The sequence below is a fragment of the Cornus florida genome, unplaced genomic scaffold, assembly GCF_030987335.1.
Source record: "Cornus florida cultivar Cherokee Brave unplaced genomic scaffold, ASM3098733v1 CherokeeBrave_3.0.0_Hap2_Chr08, whole genome shotgun sequence".
Classification (NCBI taxonomy): domain Eukaryota; kingdom Viridiplantae; phylum Streptophyta; class Magnoliopsida; order Cornales; family Cornaceae; genus Cornus; species Cornus florida.
This window is the reverse complement of record NW_026775578.1, coordinates 98,412,102-98,430,906: the sequence shown is the minus strand read 5'-3', so window position 1 is coordinate 98,430,906 and position 18,805 is coordinate 98,412,102. Positions and strand designations below refer to the sequence as shown.

Genomic DNA, 18,805 nt, shown 5'->3' with positions numbered 1-18,805 from the left:
TTTACTACGCCAAGTAACAAGGTTTCCTCCAACAAAAGTACAGTAGCCAAAGGTTAACCTTCTATCAGTTATACTCCCAGCCCAGTTTGCATCTGTATATACTTCAATTTGTAGGTGACCGTGCTTTTCAAACAGCAGGCCCTTCCCTGGTGATCCCTTTAAGTACCTTAGGATTCTATACATAGCCTCGAAGTGTTTTGGACCTGGTGAGTGCATAATTGACTTACCATGCTCACTGCAAAAGCTATGTTTGGGCGAGTATGCGACAAATAAATAAGTCTACCAACCAGCCTCTGAAATTGTTCCCTATTCTTCACATCTTCGGGTTTAGCAGATTGGAGCTTCAAATTAGGTTCAATTGGTGTCTCTGCTGCTTGCAACCGAGTAGACTTGTCTCTCCAAGAAGATTAGCACATATTTTCCTTGAGATTCGAAGATGCCTTTTTTAGACCTGGCAAACTCCATTCCAAGAATATACTTTAAGGCTCCCAAGTCCTTGATCTTAAAGTCATCTGCAAGAACTCTCGAGTCTTTTGAGCACAACATGATCGTCACCTATTAATATTATATCAACATAAACAATCAAAATAGCAATCTTTCCTTCTTTTGAGTGCTTATAGAACATAGTGTGATCTGCCTGACTTTGTGTATATCTGTAGCCCTTTACAACTTTCCCAAATCCCTCAAACCATGCTCTAGGAGATTGTTTGTGGCCATACAGGAATTTTCTTAGTCTACACACTTTCCCTTCAGCAAGACGTTCTTCAAACCCCGGTGGTGGGCTCATAAAGACTTCCTCTTCCAAATCCCGGTTTACGAATTCGTTTTTTACATCTAGCTAGTGTAATGGCCAGTCAAGACTAACTTCTAAGGATAGTAACATGGATTGAATTAATCTTTGTGACTGGAGCAAAAGTCTCCTAGTAATCAATACCGTTTGTCTGTGTAAATCCTTTTGCCACTAAACGTGCCTTGTACCTTTCTATACTTCCATCAGCTCTACACTTAACTGTAAACACCCATTTGCATCCTACTGTTTTCTTCCCCCTGGGTAAGTTAACTATCTCCCAAGTTCCATTCTTTTTTAGAGCATTCATCTCTTCCAAAATTGCCAATTTCCAATCCGGATTATCTAAAGCTTCCTGAATGGCTCGTGGGATAAATAGGTGGGAGATTTTTGAGGTAAAAGTTTTATGAGACTTAGAAAGCCTATGGTAAGACACATATTTAGCAATAGCATGTTCTGTACAGATTCGGACTCCCTTTCTAAGTGCTATAGGTACATCGAGATCGAAAGCAATAGGAGTGGAATTTGTAAAGAAGGATTAGAGTTACCTGGAGTAGTAGATGGACCATCGCTCGGAGACAGTGGTTGGTCATTTGCTAGAGTTGTAGGCAAGTCCTTATTTTTTTGATGAGTGCTCCTTCTAGTATAAACACGGAGCACCGGGTCTTGATTATTAGAGGTGGAAGGATCAAGAACAAGTACGGGAAAGAAGGGTATTAGGCAGAGGACAGCTTTTTCCCAAAACTGAGCTTTATTATTCACTATCTCCCCCTGAAGACAGTTTTGTCCAAAGTAAGGCTGATCTTCCACAAACGATACATACATACTACAAAAATGTTTTTTGTTTTAGGATTATAACACTTGTATCCCCTTTTATTTGGCGCATAACCGATAAACACACATTTTTCTTCCCTAGGATCAAGTTTGGATCGAAGCCTACTAGGTATGTGAACAAACATAGTGCACCCAAAAATTTTCAAGGGTAAGTCAGAAAAAAGTCGACATTCAGGGAAAAAGTTTTTGAAACTCTCTACAGGTGTAATGTATTTTAAAATACGAGTAGGCATTCTATTTATTAAATAAGATGCTGTCAAAGTAGCATCTCCCCATAGATATTTTGGTACATGCATTGAGAACATAATGGCACGTGCAACTTCAAGTAAATGTCTGTTTTTTCTCTCGGCAATACCATTTTGTTGAGGAGTATCACTACAAGTATATTGATGTTGAATCCCCTTTTTCTTTAAAAAATTTCCCAAAAATTGATTGAAATACTCAGCTCCATTATCAGAATGAAGTATTCTTATTTTTGTTTGAAATTGATTTTCAACCATATTATAAAAATTTTTGAACAAATTTTTAACTTCAGATTTATCATTCATCAAATATACCCCCAACATAGCCGAGTGTGATCATCTATGAAAGTTACAAATCATTTTTTTCCAGAAGATGTGGTAATTTTCGAAGGACCCCAAACGTCACTATGAATTAAGTAAAATGGTTTTGAGGCACAATATGGTTTTGAACTATACGTAGTATGATGGCTCTTTGATAAATGACAACTTTCACATTGAAAAGATGAACAATCCACATTTTAAAATAAAACAGGAAATAAATACTTCAAATAAGAAAAACTAGGATGTCTTAGTCTAAGATGCCAAATCATTATTTGTTCACGGACAAAGAGAGAACTAATACTAGTACCAAAGCCTTGAGCTTGTTTATTACAGAGGAAGTTGTCATCAAAATAGTAAAGACCGTCCACCATTCTAGCACTGCTAATCATCATCCCTGTGCCCAGGTCCTGAAAATCACAGTGAGAGTAAAAAAAAAAAAGGGTAACACAACAATTAGAATCTTTAGAGAGTTGACTCACAGATAAGAGATTACAGGCAAGATTAGGGACATGAAGGACAGATTTTAGGGTGATTTTTTCAGAAATTTTGATAGACCTTTTCCTACAATAGATGAAAATTATCCATCTGCAATTCTAACTTTTTTATTGCCAGAACAAGGCAAATAAGAATGAAATACATGAGAGAGATTAGTCATGTGATGAGAAGCACCCAAATCAATGATACAAGGTGTAGGACTAGAATGACAAGAGAAAGCACTAGGGTTGCTACTTGTTTGAGCTTGAGAAACATAAGGAATACCAGACTCTGGATTGGATTTCAACAGCTTCAGAAGATGATCCATCTGCTCTTTATTGATGGGACCAGTATCAACCTCATTTGCACGAGCAGATCGGTCTCTAGGCTTGCTGCTCTTCCAGTTGGCGGGTTTGCCATGAATCTTCCAGCATCTCTCACGTGTATGGCGGGGTTTGCTGCAGAAATCACACCATATCCGAGGCTTGTCATCGGCTCTGCGCTGGCTATTGGAAGTTTTGCTCGCATTTGCATCAGCAGCGACTAGAGCAAAATTTTCAATTGATGCCCTAGCCCCCTTTTTTCCGAGCATAACACTATGGCGGCTTTCCTCCCTCCAAATTTCAGCGAATACCTCTCCAAGTGAAGGTAGAGGACTGCGACCAATGATCCTTCCCCTTACATCATCAAATTCTACGTTCAGGCCAACAAGAAATTTGTAGATGCGATCGTTTTCCATTGTCTTCTTGTGGTGATTACAATCATCTGGAGATTTCCATTCATAGTCATTGAAAATATCCAGATCCTGCCACAGCCTTTTCAACATATTGAAGTATTTGGTGACGTTGTCTCCCACTTGTCGAATTTCTCCGAGCTGTAGTTGCAGTTTGTACACTTGGGATTGATTGCCGAGGTCAGAATACATCTGGTGAATATTATCCTAGAGTTCCTTGGCAGTTGGATAGCGCATATAGTTAGAGGCGATGTCTTCATCCATGGAATTAACAAGCTAGGCCATAACTATGGAATTTTCTGCATCCTAAGTGGCACAATTCGTATCCTTCAAATCAGGTGCCTTTGTATCACCAGTAAGTTACCCTATCTTTCCTCTCCCTTGAATATACATTTGCACTGATTGAGACCAACGCAGAAAATTGTCTCCATTAAGACATATGGTGGTTATCTGAACAGAGTGCGAATCAGAATTGGGACCACGGTTTTCAGTAGGCTTAGAAGAGACTTCTGATCAGACTTCAGACATTGTGAGAAGCTAGAGTCTATGGAGTTTACCAAGGAATAAGTCCTGGTAATTTTTTCTTTTTTCAGAATGCAGAAAAGAGTCAGAAATAAAGTTCCTACTCTGATACCATTTAAACAACAAGGAATTAGGAGAGAATTGTTCTAGTGAAATGGTATTTCATTGATACTAAGCATGATAGACTCGTACGCTACTTATAGGCTATACAAGGCATTAAAAAAGGAACAGAATAACTCTACAACTAATATTCCTTATTTACAGAGTTGACTAGGCCCATAGTTATTAAAAGCCCAAGGCGCACCGAGGCGCTAAAGGTCCCTTGGAGCCTAGGCGCACGGCGAGGCGCGAGCCTGAGTGATGTGAGGCGCACAAGTAAAATTTTAAAACAATAATTCTTAGCAAAAATAACACAATTAAACAATAAACATCCAATAATAAAAACACTAAATTAGTCTAAATATATCACAATTAGAACAATTAAACTAATAAAGCTATTTATTCATAAGAAAGATTCAATAAAAGCAAAACATAAACCAATTAACCATATATTATAAATTTATACTTGATGTCTGAAGCAATCATTTGACTCCAAAACAGATCCATCAAAAGATACTTAGTAGCCTACCAAATCTATAAACCAAGCAACAAAATATCAGTTTCAGTTTTGAGTTTTGACAAGGACTCCTAAAACCAAAGTTACCAAACAATCTTAAGAGACCTAAATATCATCCTCTTCACCAAACAACATAGTTGCATCATCGTCCCCATCAAAAGATTTGTAACCCTCAGCATCTTCTTCCTCTTCTGTGTCCTCAGAGTTTGCCTCCTCATCATCTATGATTCGTAGTGAAGACGAGCATGAAGGTGTTGTCCTCTTTGTTGCCCTTGGAGCTGATCTTGATCTTAAATTATGGCTGGACTCTCCAGCCCCGGTAGCTCTAGCAACTGCACCCCATGTCAAAGAGTCATCTTCAAACACCAACTCATTTTCGGGGTCTACCTCTTCATCCATTATTCCAACCAACCACTCATTGCTATCATCTATATCATTTAAAAGGATGGGATCGATCCTATCACGCATATCATATCGTCGTTTTAGTGCTCTATTATACTTGATGAAAACCAAATCATTCAATCGGCATTGAGTTAGCCTGTTCCTCTTCTTGCTATGAAGCTGCATTAATTCAAATAATTAATAAGTATAAGTGTATAACTATTTATAATATAAATTTTTATTATTGAATTACTAATACTAAAAACTTACATGTTCAAATACACTCCAATTTCGTTCACACCCAGATGCGCTACATGTGAGGCTAAGCACTTCAATAGCAAACTTTTGCAAATTAGGAGTTGTAGAACCATATGCGGACCACCAATCGGCTGTTATTTACATATTATTAGTAAAAAATTAACAAAATTAAAATTCAAATATACTAAAAAATAATTAATTGAGTTGTTTACCTAGTGCCCTTGACTTTCTTTGTCTAACAGCAATTGATGAGCCAAATAGACCATCAGCTTTCATATATGTACTGAACTCCAAAGAAATTTTATCTTGCACTTCAGTGGTTGGAACCAATCTTTCTATGCATTGATATAAACCACCCATCACCTCTTCATCTTGCTCAATATTTGGATTGCTATAAAAATATTCTGGGTTTAAGAAATGCTCAGCTGCATGCAAAGGGCGATGGAGTTGGATATTCCACCTTCTATCAATGATCTCAAAGATGTCCTTATACTTCTCCTCATTCCCACCAAAAGCTTTAGCTATCGCTTCTTTAGCCCTTTCCATAGCCTCATAAATATATCCCATTGGAGGCCTTCTCTCACCATCAACCAACTTAATTACACGAACAAAAGGGCTTGCTACTTTGAGAGAGTACACAATGCTTGTCCAAAATGTAGGCATCAACACAATATGTGCTACATTTTTTCCTTGTATCTCTTTCGCCCATTTACTGGAGGTCCATTCTTGTGAAGTGAACATCTTCCTCAAGCAATCCTTTTGACGATGGATGCTTGATAACGTGATAAATGAAGTGGCAAATTGAGTCGTTGCAGGTCTAAGCAACTCTTTATGTCCAGTACAACGCCTCATCATGTTTAACAAACCCGAACGGTTATAAATATAACCATTTAACATTATAGCTCTCTTTATGGTCATCATTATATTTGGGATCTTAGCAATGTCCTCCAACATCAGGTCCACACAATGTGCAGCACAAGGTGACCAATGCAAATGTCGGTGCCTTCCCTCCAACATTCTCCCTATTGTAAAGAAAGAAAATTTGGATTAATAGAAGGCTAAAAGCAATAAACCTAAATTTTTCACATCAAGTACATATTGGCATCTATACCTACCACAACATTAGAAGATGCACTATCAGTGACTACTTGAACCACATTTGTTGCTCGAATTTGCTGCACTAACTTGTTATGCAAGTTGAACATTTTTTCACCGGTCTTTGAATAAGAGGAAGCATCGACAGATTGAATGAACATTGTCCCTTTAGGACAATTCACCAGAAAATTAATCAAACACCTCTGTCTCTTATCCTCCCATCCATCTGCCATAATTGTGCATCCGTATTTTGCCCATTCCTCTTTATGATCCCGCATTAAATTGTCTGTATGCTCCAGTTCTTTCTTGAGGAGGGGAACTCTCACCTCATGATAAGACGGAGGTTTCATTCCTGGACCATGTTGGCCAATAGCTTCAACAACTGGTGCAAAACTATCATAATTAAGGGCATTGAATGATATCCCGGCATCATACATCCATCTTGCAAACCGTTGGCATGCTCGGTTTCTAAGTTCTTTCTTACAAGCACTGTCAATTGTTATTTGCTTACCCTTGTCATTATTTCTATTTTGCACAACCACTTCCGGAGGAGGGGTGAAGTACAAATCAATAGGACCTTTCTGCTTCTGTTTTTTTGATTGAATATTATTGCTTCCAGTTCCATTTGCCACTCTTTTACCCTTAACATCAATAATTGCAACATCATCCTCATCTTGATCATTCATGTCATCAAAATCAGGCAACAAATTTGTGTATTCCTTTCCTTCTTTCTTCTTGCCATGTATTCTCTAATCTCCTCTTTCACATGTTCAGGGCACTTTTTACATGCTTGTACATTTCTATGTCCTCCTACAATGTGTTGCTTAGCCCTGTAAATACCCCCTTTCATAACTTTTTCACAAAAATTACATGCTGTCGCATTCCTATCTTGTGGGTTTTGCAGGTGACAATAATTCCAAGTGGATCCTTTGACATTTTTTCCTATATATTTAGTATTTACAATGAGAAATAGAATGGAGTGATGGACCAAGTTAAATTCAGCAAACAACATTCACACTTTCAGCAAACACCATTCAGAAAGATGCATTCAAAATTTAAATAATCTATGTAGCAAAATTCAGCATAACACAACAAAAAAAGAAGAAGAGACAGACAGCCTTCAAAGAAGAAGGGAGAAAAAAATGATAGAGAGAGATTATTGGAAGAAAAAGTCAGAGATTGAAAAAAAAAAAAAAAAAAAACAGAAAATACGGTGGAGTAGATGAAGGGAAAAAAAAATGAAGGCTAGAGAGAACAAAAACAGAATCTGAAATTTTACAACAATTAAGATGCAACAGACAACAAAAAAATAATAATTTTAAAAAGTCTTATTCTGTTCGGTATTTCTTTTTTAAAGGGTGAGGTGGTGTACTGATTCTCCTACGGGTAATATAGCACCGCAAACTATGTTTGCTGAAGACTTTGATGATGAAGAGCGTACAGATATTACAGCTATACACCAAGAAGTTGAAAATGATGTGAAAAAATACAACGAGAAAAAAAATACAGGCCAGAGAGAAAAAAAAAATATATATATATATATATATATATATATAGCAAGACACGGGAGAGGAGTAGATGAAGAAAAAGAAAGAAGAAAAAAAAAAGAGAGTCCCACAAGAACAAAAACAGAGATGGAGAAAAAGATAGAAGAAAAAGAAATAAAAGAGACCCAGAAAAAGAAATAGCTAGAAAAACACAAAACCAGATATATAGAGAGGAGGAAGAAAAAAAGAGACCCAGAAGAACAGAAACAGAGACGGAGAAAAAGAAAGAAGTAAAAAAAAAAAAAACAGAGACACAGAAAAAGATAGATGGAGGCAACTGATAGCCCTCCCCTCTTCTCTTCTCTCTTCTCTCTCTCTTTCTTTCTCTCTTCTCTCTGTTCTCTCTCTTTCCCACTCCCTCACGTCTTTATTTCTGCTGCAGCTTTTGCTCTTGACTGATTTGTTTTGTTAACTATTGGGAGACATTGGGTTGCCTCACAAGTCACAAGAAGACAAATTTTCATTTTGTACTTTTAAGTTTCCAAAAGCTGTAACTATATATATATAATAATATAAAGTAAAAAAGCAAACACATAGTACACGTAATACATCAAAGGAAACACACAAACAAATTATAAAAGGAGCACAGAATATATGAAGCGTGCCTGAGCGCACCTCTTAAAATATCCAAGGCGCAGCCCAGGCGCGCGCCTAGTGAAGGTCGCTGCGCCTGGGCTAGCATGAGGCGCATAAGGTGCGCCTGTAGGCGCCTTGCGCCTAGGCACGCGCCCAGGCGCGCTTCTAATAACACTGACTAGGCCTATATTTAAACATAAAATACAGCTAGGAATCCCTAGAGATAAGCAATAAATCTCAGCTGAATATTCTCCTTTCCAACAGAATCAGTAGTAAAATTACTTTGTTGCTGCTTCGGCTCATCGCACTGCGTTTGGAAATGTTGATTTTACAGTTTCTTAACTGAAACTCTGTAAAAAATTGTAGATTTGACATGTTTTCAGTTACATGCAGATGAAATTTCGAGTTTTGTTACGTCAAGTTATATTCACCAACCTTGAGAGTATCTGATCTCACAATGCTGGCTTGGTGCTTGAATTCATTTTTAGAGTCATGCACCTAGTCCATCCTCAGCACCCTGCATTGGCAAGACTAATACTGGATAATGGCCTTCTGATTTTCTTAAATGGTCCTTGTTATTGTCGATCCAATTTTATGATTTTTTATCTTGCTTTCATGTTTTCTTTTGTGCATGTGTGTATCTGGGAATAAAATTTTAAGTCCTGCAGTAGTTTGATTTTGTGTAGCACTGCTTCTCTAACATGATACTCTTGTGCAGCCTGATCGCGTGATGGAATTCTGCAACAATAATGATCTTCAATTGATTGTACGGGCACACGAATGTGTGATGGATGGCTTTGAGCGTTTTGCACAGGGACATCTTATTACACTTTTCTCAGCCACCAACTACTGTGGTTTGTTCCTGGTCTTCACTTGTAGAGCTTCTTAGCTTCATTGCCACTGTTAGTGTATTCATGTATGGTTTTCCTCTTTCTGTAGGCACTGCTAATAATGCTGGAGCAATTTTAGTTTTGGGTAGAGATCTTGTAGTGGTTCCGAAACTCATTCATCCATTACCACCAGCAATTTCATCACCAGAAACATCACCTGAGCGTCATATAGAAGATACATGGATGCAGGTTCTTCCATATTCTTAACTAATTATTTCTCTCTGACGTGACTTCCTTTTTGTGCCTTTATGCACATTGTCCTGGGATTGACATTGTGTTGCTTTTATATGGGATTAGGAGCTTAATGCAAACAGACCACCAACACCAACGAGGGGCCGTCCTCAAGTTGCTAATGATCGGGGTTCTCTTGCTTGGATTTAGTAGATCCTCCATACTGTTTCTTTGTATTTGTTCCAGGCTCAATACTACTGCCTGGGTTTTATGGTGTTCTGTGTATAGCATGCTGCCATACGGATGATGCTGAAACTGCTGGAGTTTTAAAGCCTTTTGAACACCATATTTGACATAATTGGTAGGTGCCTTCATACAATGACGATGTTAGTTCAGAAAATGAGTTGCAGTTGATGGGTGGTTTACCTTATTCACAGTGCTATAAGTAGTTCGGTATTCTCCAAAAGCTGCCTTTGTACATTGAACCGAGAGCAGGAAGAAATTAGGATTGCTTATTTCTTCGGATGGGTCAGTAGTGCTTGAGCATTTTTCTCCTTAGCCTATGTATTTTTATTCCTCGTTTTAGGTGTATTAATTTTTTTCATTTTTTCTTAAGAAGCGGTGGGTGAGATATATAAAGTTGAAGCGAAATCTCTGAGATATATAAAGTTGAAGTGAAATCTCTTGATGACGAGAAAGTAGCTCAAAAAGTAGCTACAGCGGCGATTTAGTCAACTTTAGCCACTCAAGCATCCCCTCCCCTTAGAGGGGGTAAATCGTGCCTTACTATTCATGCTGTAGAGTTAAATTCTTTTTGGGCGTTTGTGTATTATAAAGGCGTTGCTTTGTATAATTCGTGTTCCCACTTTGTACCATATAGATGTGTGAACTTTTTGGCTTCTCAGCCTTAAAATATAGGAGGTTTTGTCGACACTGTGTTCGTTTCTTTTTAAATTTTATTTACGGTTAATGTGATGCTGATATGGGGGTATATATATGATTTATTGGGCACAACTTTTGCTTATTGTGATTAAGGATTCAATGGCTTGTGTAGTGTGCTCCATCTTCTTGGTTCATTATTAACTTTTGAACAATTGTGAATTTTTACTATTCATCCGGTCATTGTTGTTAGATGGATTAACATTGCCCATATTGGCTCAAAGCTCAACTGCCACGCCGTTAAATGTGCAAATTTGATATGGTAGTAATAAGGTATATCCATTTTGTAGCAGCTTTATTATTTCTTTATGCCAAGTATGAGCATGTTTTGTTATTTGCAACATGGTTGGTTGATTTTATTGGAAGAGATGAGTGTGGGCATGGCAAATGAATGGATTATATTCCAAAATGATGTGTTGAGTCATTTTATTGAGTTTGACGAGGGATTATGAGCTAGGTGGACCGGATTTGAAATTAGGGTACCAAAAATCCTAATTGAAGCTCAATTTGAGATGGGGGAAAATTATTGAGAATGTTAGGAAATGATGAATTTTCACTTTGTGGGTGGATTTGAGGACTTGTTCATTCTGATTGAAATCGAAATAAAGTTCAATACAAAGCCCAATTCGTGGACAATTATACAATCGGATGATTAAACAGTCTGGGAAAAACTTAAAATGATAATATTCTACTTTTGGGGTGAATTTGTAGTCTCCTTTTGATTGATGGACATTGTGAAGTTTGAGTGTGATAAAAATGACTGAAAAAGTGGTGGTTTAGGGGTGGCAATTTGGTGAGATTGGGGGGGTTGGTTATGAATGGGTCAATAACCTATTATCAATCAATTTATGGTGGGTCATAAACTGGTTGGAGCTTAACTGGGTGGGTTGTAACTTTCATTAGGTTAGAGCTTAAATGGGTGGGTTGTAACTCTCATTTTAGTTTGTCTTCTCAACAATTATTGAAAGATATTAAGAACTTGTAACAAATTAACCATAGATAATATGTAACGGGTGGGTGCATTTATCCAAAAGGTCAAGCTGTTAGGTAGTGTTGCATACCGATCTTATTTATGCACACTTCAACCCTCATCTCCATTAATGGTGGGTCATAAACTAGTTAGCTTAAATGGGTGAGTTATAACTCTCATTTTAGTTTGTCTTCTCAACAATTTTTGAAAGATGTTAAGAACTTGTAATAAATTAACAACTGATAATATGTAACAGATGGTTGCTTGCCCATGTATCCAAAAGCTCAAGCTGTTGGGTAGTACTGCATATCCACCCCATTTATACACGCTTTAACCCCCATCCAAATATGACAAGTCTCATTTGTAACATTCCCCCCCACCCGAACCCACGCAATGCCCTCGTTGCGGTCTGGCCACCCTGTCTACCTGGGGTCAGACCTGGACGCTTTTCGGACTGGGCACTTGGCGTGATACAAGATTAAAGATTGAATCTAGCTCTGATACCAACTGTAACGGGTAGACCCTTGCTCATTTACTAAAAAAAACTTATGTTGTTGGGTAGTACTGCATACCCACCCCTTTTATACACACTTTAAACCACCATCCAAATTCGATGTCGAACAAGTCCCACTTGTAACATAATACAAGTTTAAAATGACTACCATGGTGAATAATTAACTTTAAAAAATATATTTGCAAATAACATTCGAGATGAGTACACTTAATTTAATTTACACCTTCATAAAACAACACTAAAGATGCACTTATAAAATATTTACTTTATAAAATATATATCTGCAAATTACATTCGAGATGAGTACACTGAAATTAATATCCACCTTCATAAAACAACACTAAAGACGCATTTATCAAAAGAAGAAAAAAAAAAAAAAAAAAAAAAAAACAACAACAACAACAACAAAACGCAAATTTAAATGAGGTGTCCTTTTTTACTTTGGGATAATTTAATAATTAGTATGTATTTGGAGCACTATTTAAAATACAATAAATACGAAAAAAATAATTCAACAACTTTACAAAAGAATTCAAATACAAGAATTATACAAATATGATCCAAAATGCCCCTTAGCCTTTTTGAAGTCTATTACTAAAATGCCCAATTTAATATAAAATGAAATTACCAAAATAACCTTCATGAATCTAACAAATATATCCCCTAATTTTTAGACCAATCCATTTCTCATCTTCTCCCTTTCTTACATTTCTGTTGTCCAACCTAGGGCAAGGAACACCATTCCTGATTTTCAGAATGACCAGCCATTTCTCAAACACAAAAAGCCCTTTTTTCCATTTCTGATTTTGGCCTCTTAATGCTCCAGTCTGGGTCTCTCATTTATGTGGTAAGATTTTGGCTTCTTGATGCTTCAGTTCGGGTATCTCATTTCTGTGGTAAGATTTTGGCAAGACAACACAGTCCGTGTGTCACCCCAAATTTGAAGATGTGACGGCCAGAATTTCAAATAACCCAGTGCGTCAGCAAGTAACCCATAACCTGACCCGCTATCGAGTCCAAAATGCGGAAGCAAGAAAGGATAAGCGTCTCTAGAGGTAGACTTTACCTCTAAGACAACAAAGTGGCTATCAAAGAAGTCACGAACTCAAAAGAAATCAATGATTGCGGAAGCAAAACAACAGAGAAAGTCACTAGAGGCGAATACCACCCCTAGAACGAAGGAAGATCCTCAAACGAGAGAACGATGCTCAAAATGGAACCAAATGCGGAAGTTAAGGTCAAAAAGGTTAAACGGTACCTTTCGGCACCGATAACGATTGAGAGAACATGAACTAGGTCAAACTAGATCATGAACGCCATAAAATGGCTCATGTAGGGTCAAAAGTAAAAAATAAAAGCAACAAGAAGGTCCAAGGATGCAATGACAACTGACCAAGACAAAGCTGACGACAAGAAGGCATTTCAGTCATCTGAAATGAACCTAATCACTTTAGTCATCCTAAATGAGAAAGAGAAACAGCCGAAATGAAGCTTGGTGCTTTGGTTGTCTGAAATAGGAAACCAGTCATCTAGTTGTGACCCAAAAATGGAAACACTGTTCAATTGAATTCAAAAGAGACCGATCGACCAAAATGGAGTACCGGTTGACCAAAATGACTCGGAAAGCTGTAAAAATTTCTGCTGCAAACCAGAAATGCAATGGACTTCAAAATTGAAGTTCCTAAGTGCAATGTAAGATGAAATGTCATGATAGTGCCAAAACGTGTAGATAAATACTCACAACATGCTTATCAAATCAAAAGACATGTGAAACATACATTAAACATTTAAAACGGCCCATTGGCTTCAATTACAACATTTGATCCAAAATGTACATTATACATACATGTTTACAAAACTATTACAAAAAGGGCTTGCTAAACACCTTCTATGCAAATAAAATAAGTATGTCCATGACACCACATCCACAAAAAACAAAAGTAAGCTTCCATCCGTAAGAGAAAGTCAACACCTGAAAAATGTATAATCAACGGGTGTGAGTAATTTAAATTACTCCGTAGGAAAATGCATCATGCGGATAACCTAAGGTTTCAGTGGCTTTGCAAGCCTAACATAAATCACAACATGTGGAACATGCCTCCTAACGTCTAGTTCATAGGTAAAACTAGGGGATCATCCTAGAACTAACATTGAAGCATTATAAACCAATTTCACAATATAAAAGTATGCTTAAGCAAATTGGAACATCCAATACCAAAATCACCATAAGTAAATAAATAAAACCAAATTGGAAACATCCAATACCAAAATCACTATAAGTGAATAAATAGAACCAAATTGGAACATTCGATACCAAACCACAAGCTACAATTACACATAATTGTCAACTCTGGAATAAAATGCGAAATCACATAATAAGAATATCTTGGACATCAAATCCTGGAATAAAACCAAGACAAATAGCTATTTTGGGCTACTAACCCGCAAGGAACTACCTAAGTGCGCACTATATTGGAGAAAACTTATATCTCCCGCACTAAAGCCGAACTCTGGCCATATCAACATAACAATAGCCCAAGTATTTCAAAAAATAATCAATTATATCCACAACATAATTATAAATGTATAATGCACATTGTTCAACTTCCATGCGCACATAAGATATAAAAATCACACAATCCATGTCCTAAATCCACAAGGTCATTTATGACATGATATCAACAAGTCCACAACATGTATAAGCTTACACTGGCATTGTGATATCAGCACAAAGAATTAAATCATACAAATATTGTAAGCCTTGAACATTTAATTAGACAACAACACAAAAACTAAACAAGCCTTTAGTAAGAAAAATGGCAAGAAGAATACAATATTGCAACAATGGTATTTCAACGAAATAAACACAATATGGTCTTCTACCAATTAAATGACAAACTATACAAGACAACAACCATATATATGCTTTAAACAATATGCAAGCCTAAGTCAAAATGTAATCTCATACATATATATACTTACAACTCACACAACATGCATATAATATATGGTAAACCCCAAAATAAAATGAAATCCAAAGGTTACAAACATACTACACCCAAATCCAAACCCCAGCTCAAAGCCGAAACTCAAAAATAGTCGAAACGAAAATCCAATTGGATGAAAATGAAGGCCTTGCCAAGGCCAACATAAAAGCCTTCTATGGCTAAGGGTAAATCAAAGTGGAAGGAAGCTAAAAGGAGGAGAGAAGTAAGAAGATCAAAAGGGGGAAAAAAAAATGGCAGCAGCCGTGAGCTAGGGGAGAGGGGAAATATTTGATATTTTCTTTCTCCTCGACCTTTTATAGAAATCCAAAAATATCTCCTGAACGAACCCCACGTGGCCCTGAAAAGTGAAAATCGTCAAAACGCGCTCAAACGGAATAAGACCGTAAACAAAAAAGTACTGTTATGAAAAATGATGAACAATGAAAGAAACGGCATAAAAAAATGAGTCCCGAGCAGAAAGATATGCCCCGAGCAAGAACAGCGACTCCCGAGGTCAAAAACCCTAAAATAGGGGGAAAAAAAACGTCTGGAATGCATTTCTATGAGTATGCAGTTCCACGAAATGCGAAAATAAATCCTGTATGAGAATCCAAGCCCAAAACAGGACATTTGATATTAACTTTCGTTAATTGCACAAAGGCCACTCCACAAAAATATCTCAAAAGATATTCGAACAAATAACCCAAAAGAAAAATATCTTCCAAAAGATACTTTCTCAAAAACTCCAGAAATGAAATATCCTCAAAAAGATCCCCAACAATTGAGAAAGTTCTTAGAACTTAACTACATAAAAACCCCCAAAAATACAAGAAGTGGAATAAAACGAGGACAAGGCAAATACCAAATAAAAGAAGTGCCGGGAACTATCCTTGAGCACTCAACTCAACCCGAATGGACAAAAACCAGAACATAGAAAATAAAATAAAATAACAGAAAAAGAAAATCCACAAAAATGAAGGAAAAGGAACTGGTCTCTATAGAAGAACTGGTGCATTAACTGAAAGACCAAAACCCGACCCGATATCGAGTCCAAAACGCGGAAGCACGAAAAGAGAAAAGGTCTATAGATATAAACACTACCTCTAAGATAACAAAGTGACCTCCTAAGAAGTCACGAGACTCAAATAGAAGATGAATGCGGAAACTAAGGCTAAAACAAACCAAAAATAAGAACAAGGATAAAATGATCATTTTACCCTAAGAGGAAGAAGTTTGACTCCCAACAAGTCAAATGATATAAAAAATAATCCAATAAGATCCTTTGGGAACCTCATATGAAGTTCTAAGGTCATTAGAAGTGATAACCCATGGGAACCCTATCCCGATTTGAATGAAATCCTGACACTCTCTCATTAAAATGTGAATATATCAGGGTATGAGTGGAATCTGAGACTGTAATTGGTATCATTGGAAATCTTATTTTGTCGCGGTTAGTTTAGACTTAAGAATGGACCAATTTGGAGTTATAACAAAAGAGATATGACTGTTTGAAGTCGGAAGGTCAAAGATGAGTCAATAGAGCAAAAGGGGAGCACGAGTGATCGTCCCAGAGCCACGAGCGATTGTGGTTAGGGCTGGGCACGCTGCCCTGACCATGAGCGATTGTGGGGCGTTCGTGGGGGGTAAAAAATGGTATTTTTAGAAAATTTTATGAAGAAACCTCTGCTCAAAAATGAGCTTTATGTCCCCTAAGGTCCATACCAAGAAAAATAAGGCAAAGTAAAATACGAAAATGCTCCTAAACGCATGGAATACCGTAAATAAACTTATTGATACAACATGCTATAAATAATATACATTAAAAGTGAATAGTCATTGGCCTTACTCTATACACATTAAAGTAATACTAAAGAGAGTACTTGGGCAGAAATGACTATGGAAGTGAGTTCCAAATCCATTTCCTCCCATCAACAGGAAGCTAACAAAATCCTCTAATTATATTACACATTCACAATCCCAAAACATGCATACAACATGCTAACACATGCATGTGAGTATGAAACAAAAGATGTCCAAAACATAGAGTAAATCCAAGATAAGGATGATGTGCATCCAAGAAGAGTACCTCCTTGCTTGAAAAACATTTTAATTAACTAGGGTGATTAATTTGAATTACTCCATAGGAAAGTGCATTATAAGGATAACCTAAAGTTTCATTGGCTTTGCAAGTATAACATAAATCATAACATGTGGAACATGCCTCTTAACATTTAGTTCAAAGGTAAAGCTAAAGGATCTTCCTAAAACTATTTTTGAAGCATTGTAAACAATATCCACATTCAAAAATATACTTAAACAAGATTGTAATATCCAATATAAAAATCTCAAGCTACAAATACTTAAGATTGTCAACTTGGAAATGAATTGCGAAATCACATAATAGGGATATCTTGGACTCACACCATCCGGTTATGTATCACAACCAAGACAAAATTAACTCTTCTGGGGTACTCAACCGCCGGGAACTACCTAAGTGGCCACTATATTTGGGGAGACCTCATACCTCTCTCACTAGAGCTAAACTCTAGCTATTAATGTAACAATGTCCCAAGTTTCTCACAAAATCAACAACCATAACCACAATATAATTATATGTATATAATGCAAAAGTTTCACTTTCCATGCACACATAAGATGTGAAGATCAAGCACTCCATGTCCTAAGTCTTCAAAACAAGTATGGCATGATATCAAGCAAGTCATCTATGTATGATGAGCGCTGAAAAATGCATATTTAAACCCCTTAAACTTAGGCATTCAAGTACCTTTATCTATCTTATTTTACCATTTTAGATTGATTTCGTAATATTTCCATTTTCAGGCACTTATCCCGAAAATAAGCTAACTCAGCCAAATAAGAGCTTAATTGAAGCAATTCTGGGATTAAACAAAGAAAGGAGCAAAGTGGAGAAAGAAAGAAGCAAATGAAGCCAAATGTGGGAAGCAGCAAAGTTCGATCGATCCAACTTCAAGGTTCGATCGATCGAACACTGATCGATCTCAGTACTTCAAGATAGATCCAAACCTTGACCCAAAGCAGAAAGTTTAAGTTCGATCGATCCAACACCACCCTTCGATCAATCGAACACTTTTGTCCTTATTCAAATGATTGATCTTATCTAGTTGTACCACCCTACCAACCACTTTTGTCCGTTTCCCAAAAATATCTTCAAAATATCTTAGGTTTGCCTTTTCCCAAAAAGCTCAACTAGTTGGATCGATCCAGCCTAAGTTCGATGGATCTCAGCCAAGTTCGATCAATCCAAGTCCAAGGTTCTATCGATCGAACTTCCTCCAGTGCGAAAAAGTTAAATTTTCAGCTCATTGAAAGTTGTCCTTTATCCAATCATTAGGGAATATTTTGTGCACGACCCTAGCTCATTTTGGGTGTCATTTGACCTACCTATATAAGGATAAGGATTACTTTTTAGAGAGGGGGCTAATATCATTTTTTTATCATCTCTTGGAGAACAAGCTTAGAAGAGGAGGAGGCTAGAGACACCATTGGAGACTCTTCATCATCCAAGGAGCAAATCTCAACTATGGAGTTAGCCCTTGAGGGTTGGAGAAGCACTACCATGAGTGGCTAGACATCCTCTTGGGGCTAGAGTTAGCCCCAAGCATGTTTTTTATATCTTAATCTTGTGTATCATTTAGGGATTAGTGTTGTAATTAATGTTTTGACACTTTGATATATATAGATCTTGATTGTTCAATGATTTATGTGGTTTCATTCTATCTATATGTCTATGTATGCTAGAATAGATGTTCATGTGTTTGCCTCTATTTCTTGTGTTATTAATGCATGTCTATGTGTATTAATGCTATAGATCTAGAGATTGTCAAAACATTGTGCTTAAAAGAATGCTCTTGTGATTTTCTAGATGGTCCATGCTCATTTTTTGATGGATTGTGCCTCTCCCTTAAC

At 37.0% G+C, this 18,805-nt stretch overlaps 1 protein-coding gene across 4 annotated transcripts in view; it reads left to right on the top strand.

The window, feature by feature from the left end:
• LOC132268309 (serine/threonine-protein phosphatase BSL3) overlaps positions 1–10,420 on the top strand; it is a 112,007-nt gene extending 101,587 nt beyond the window's left edge. For 3 of the 4 annotated variants that reach the window (XM_059769150.1, XM_059769149.1, XM_059769151.1), the window contains 3 exons: positions 9,105–9,240; positions 9,326–9,465; positions 9,574–10,420. In XM_059769150.1, the coding sequence (XP_059625133.1) occupies positions 9,105–9,240; positions 9,326–9,465; positions 9,574–9,657 (360 nt within the window). In that variant the 3' untranslated portion in view covers positions 9,658–10,420. The remainder of the gene's footprint in view (positions 1–9,104; positions 9,241–9,325; positions 9,466–9,573) is intronic. The other variant, XR_009469277.1, reaches the window with a different exon arrangement.
• Positions 10,421–18,805: the final 8,385 nt, after the last annotated feature.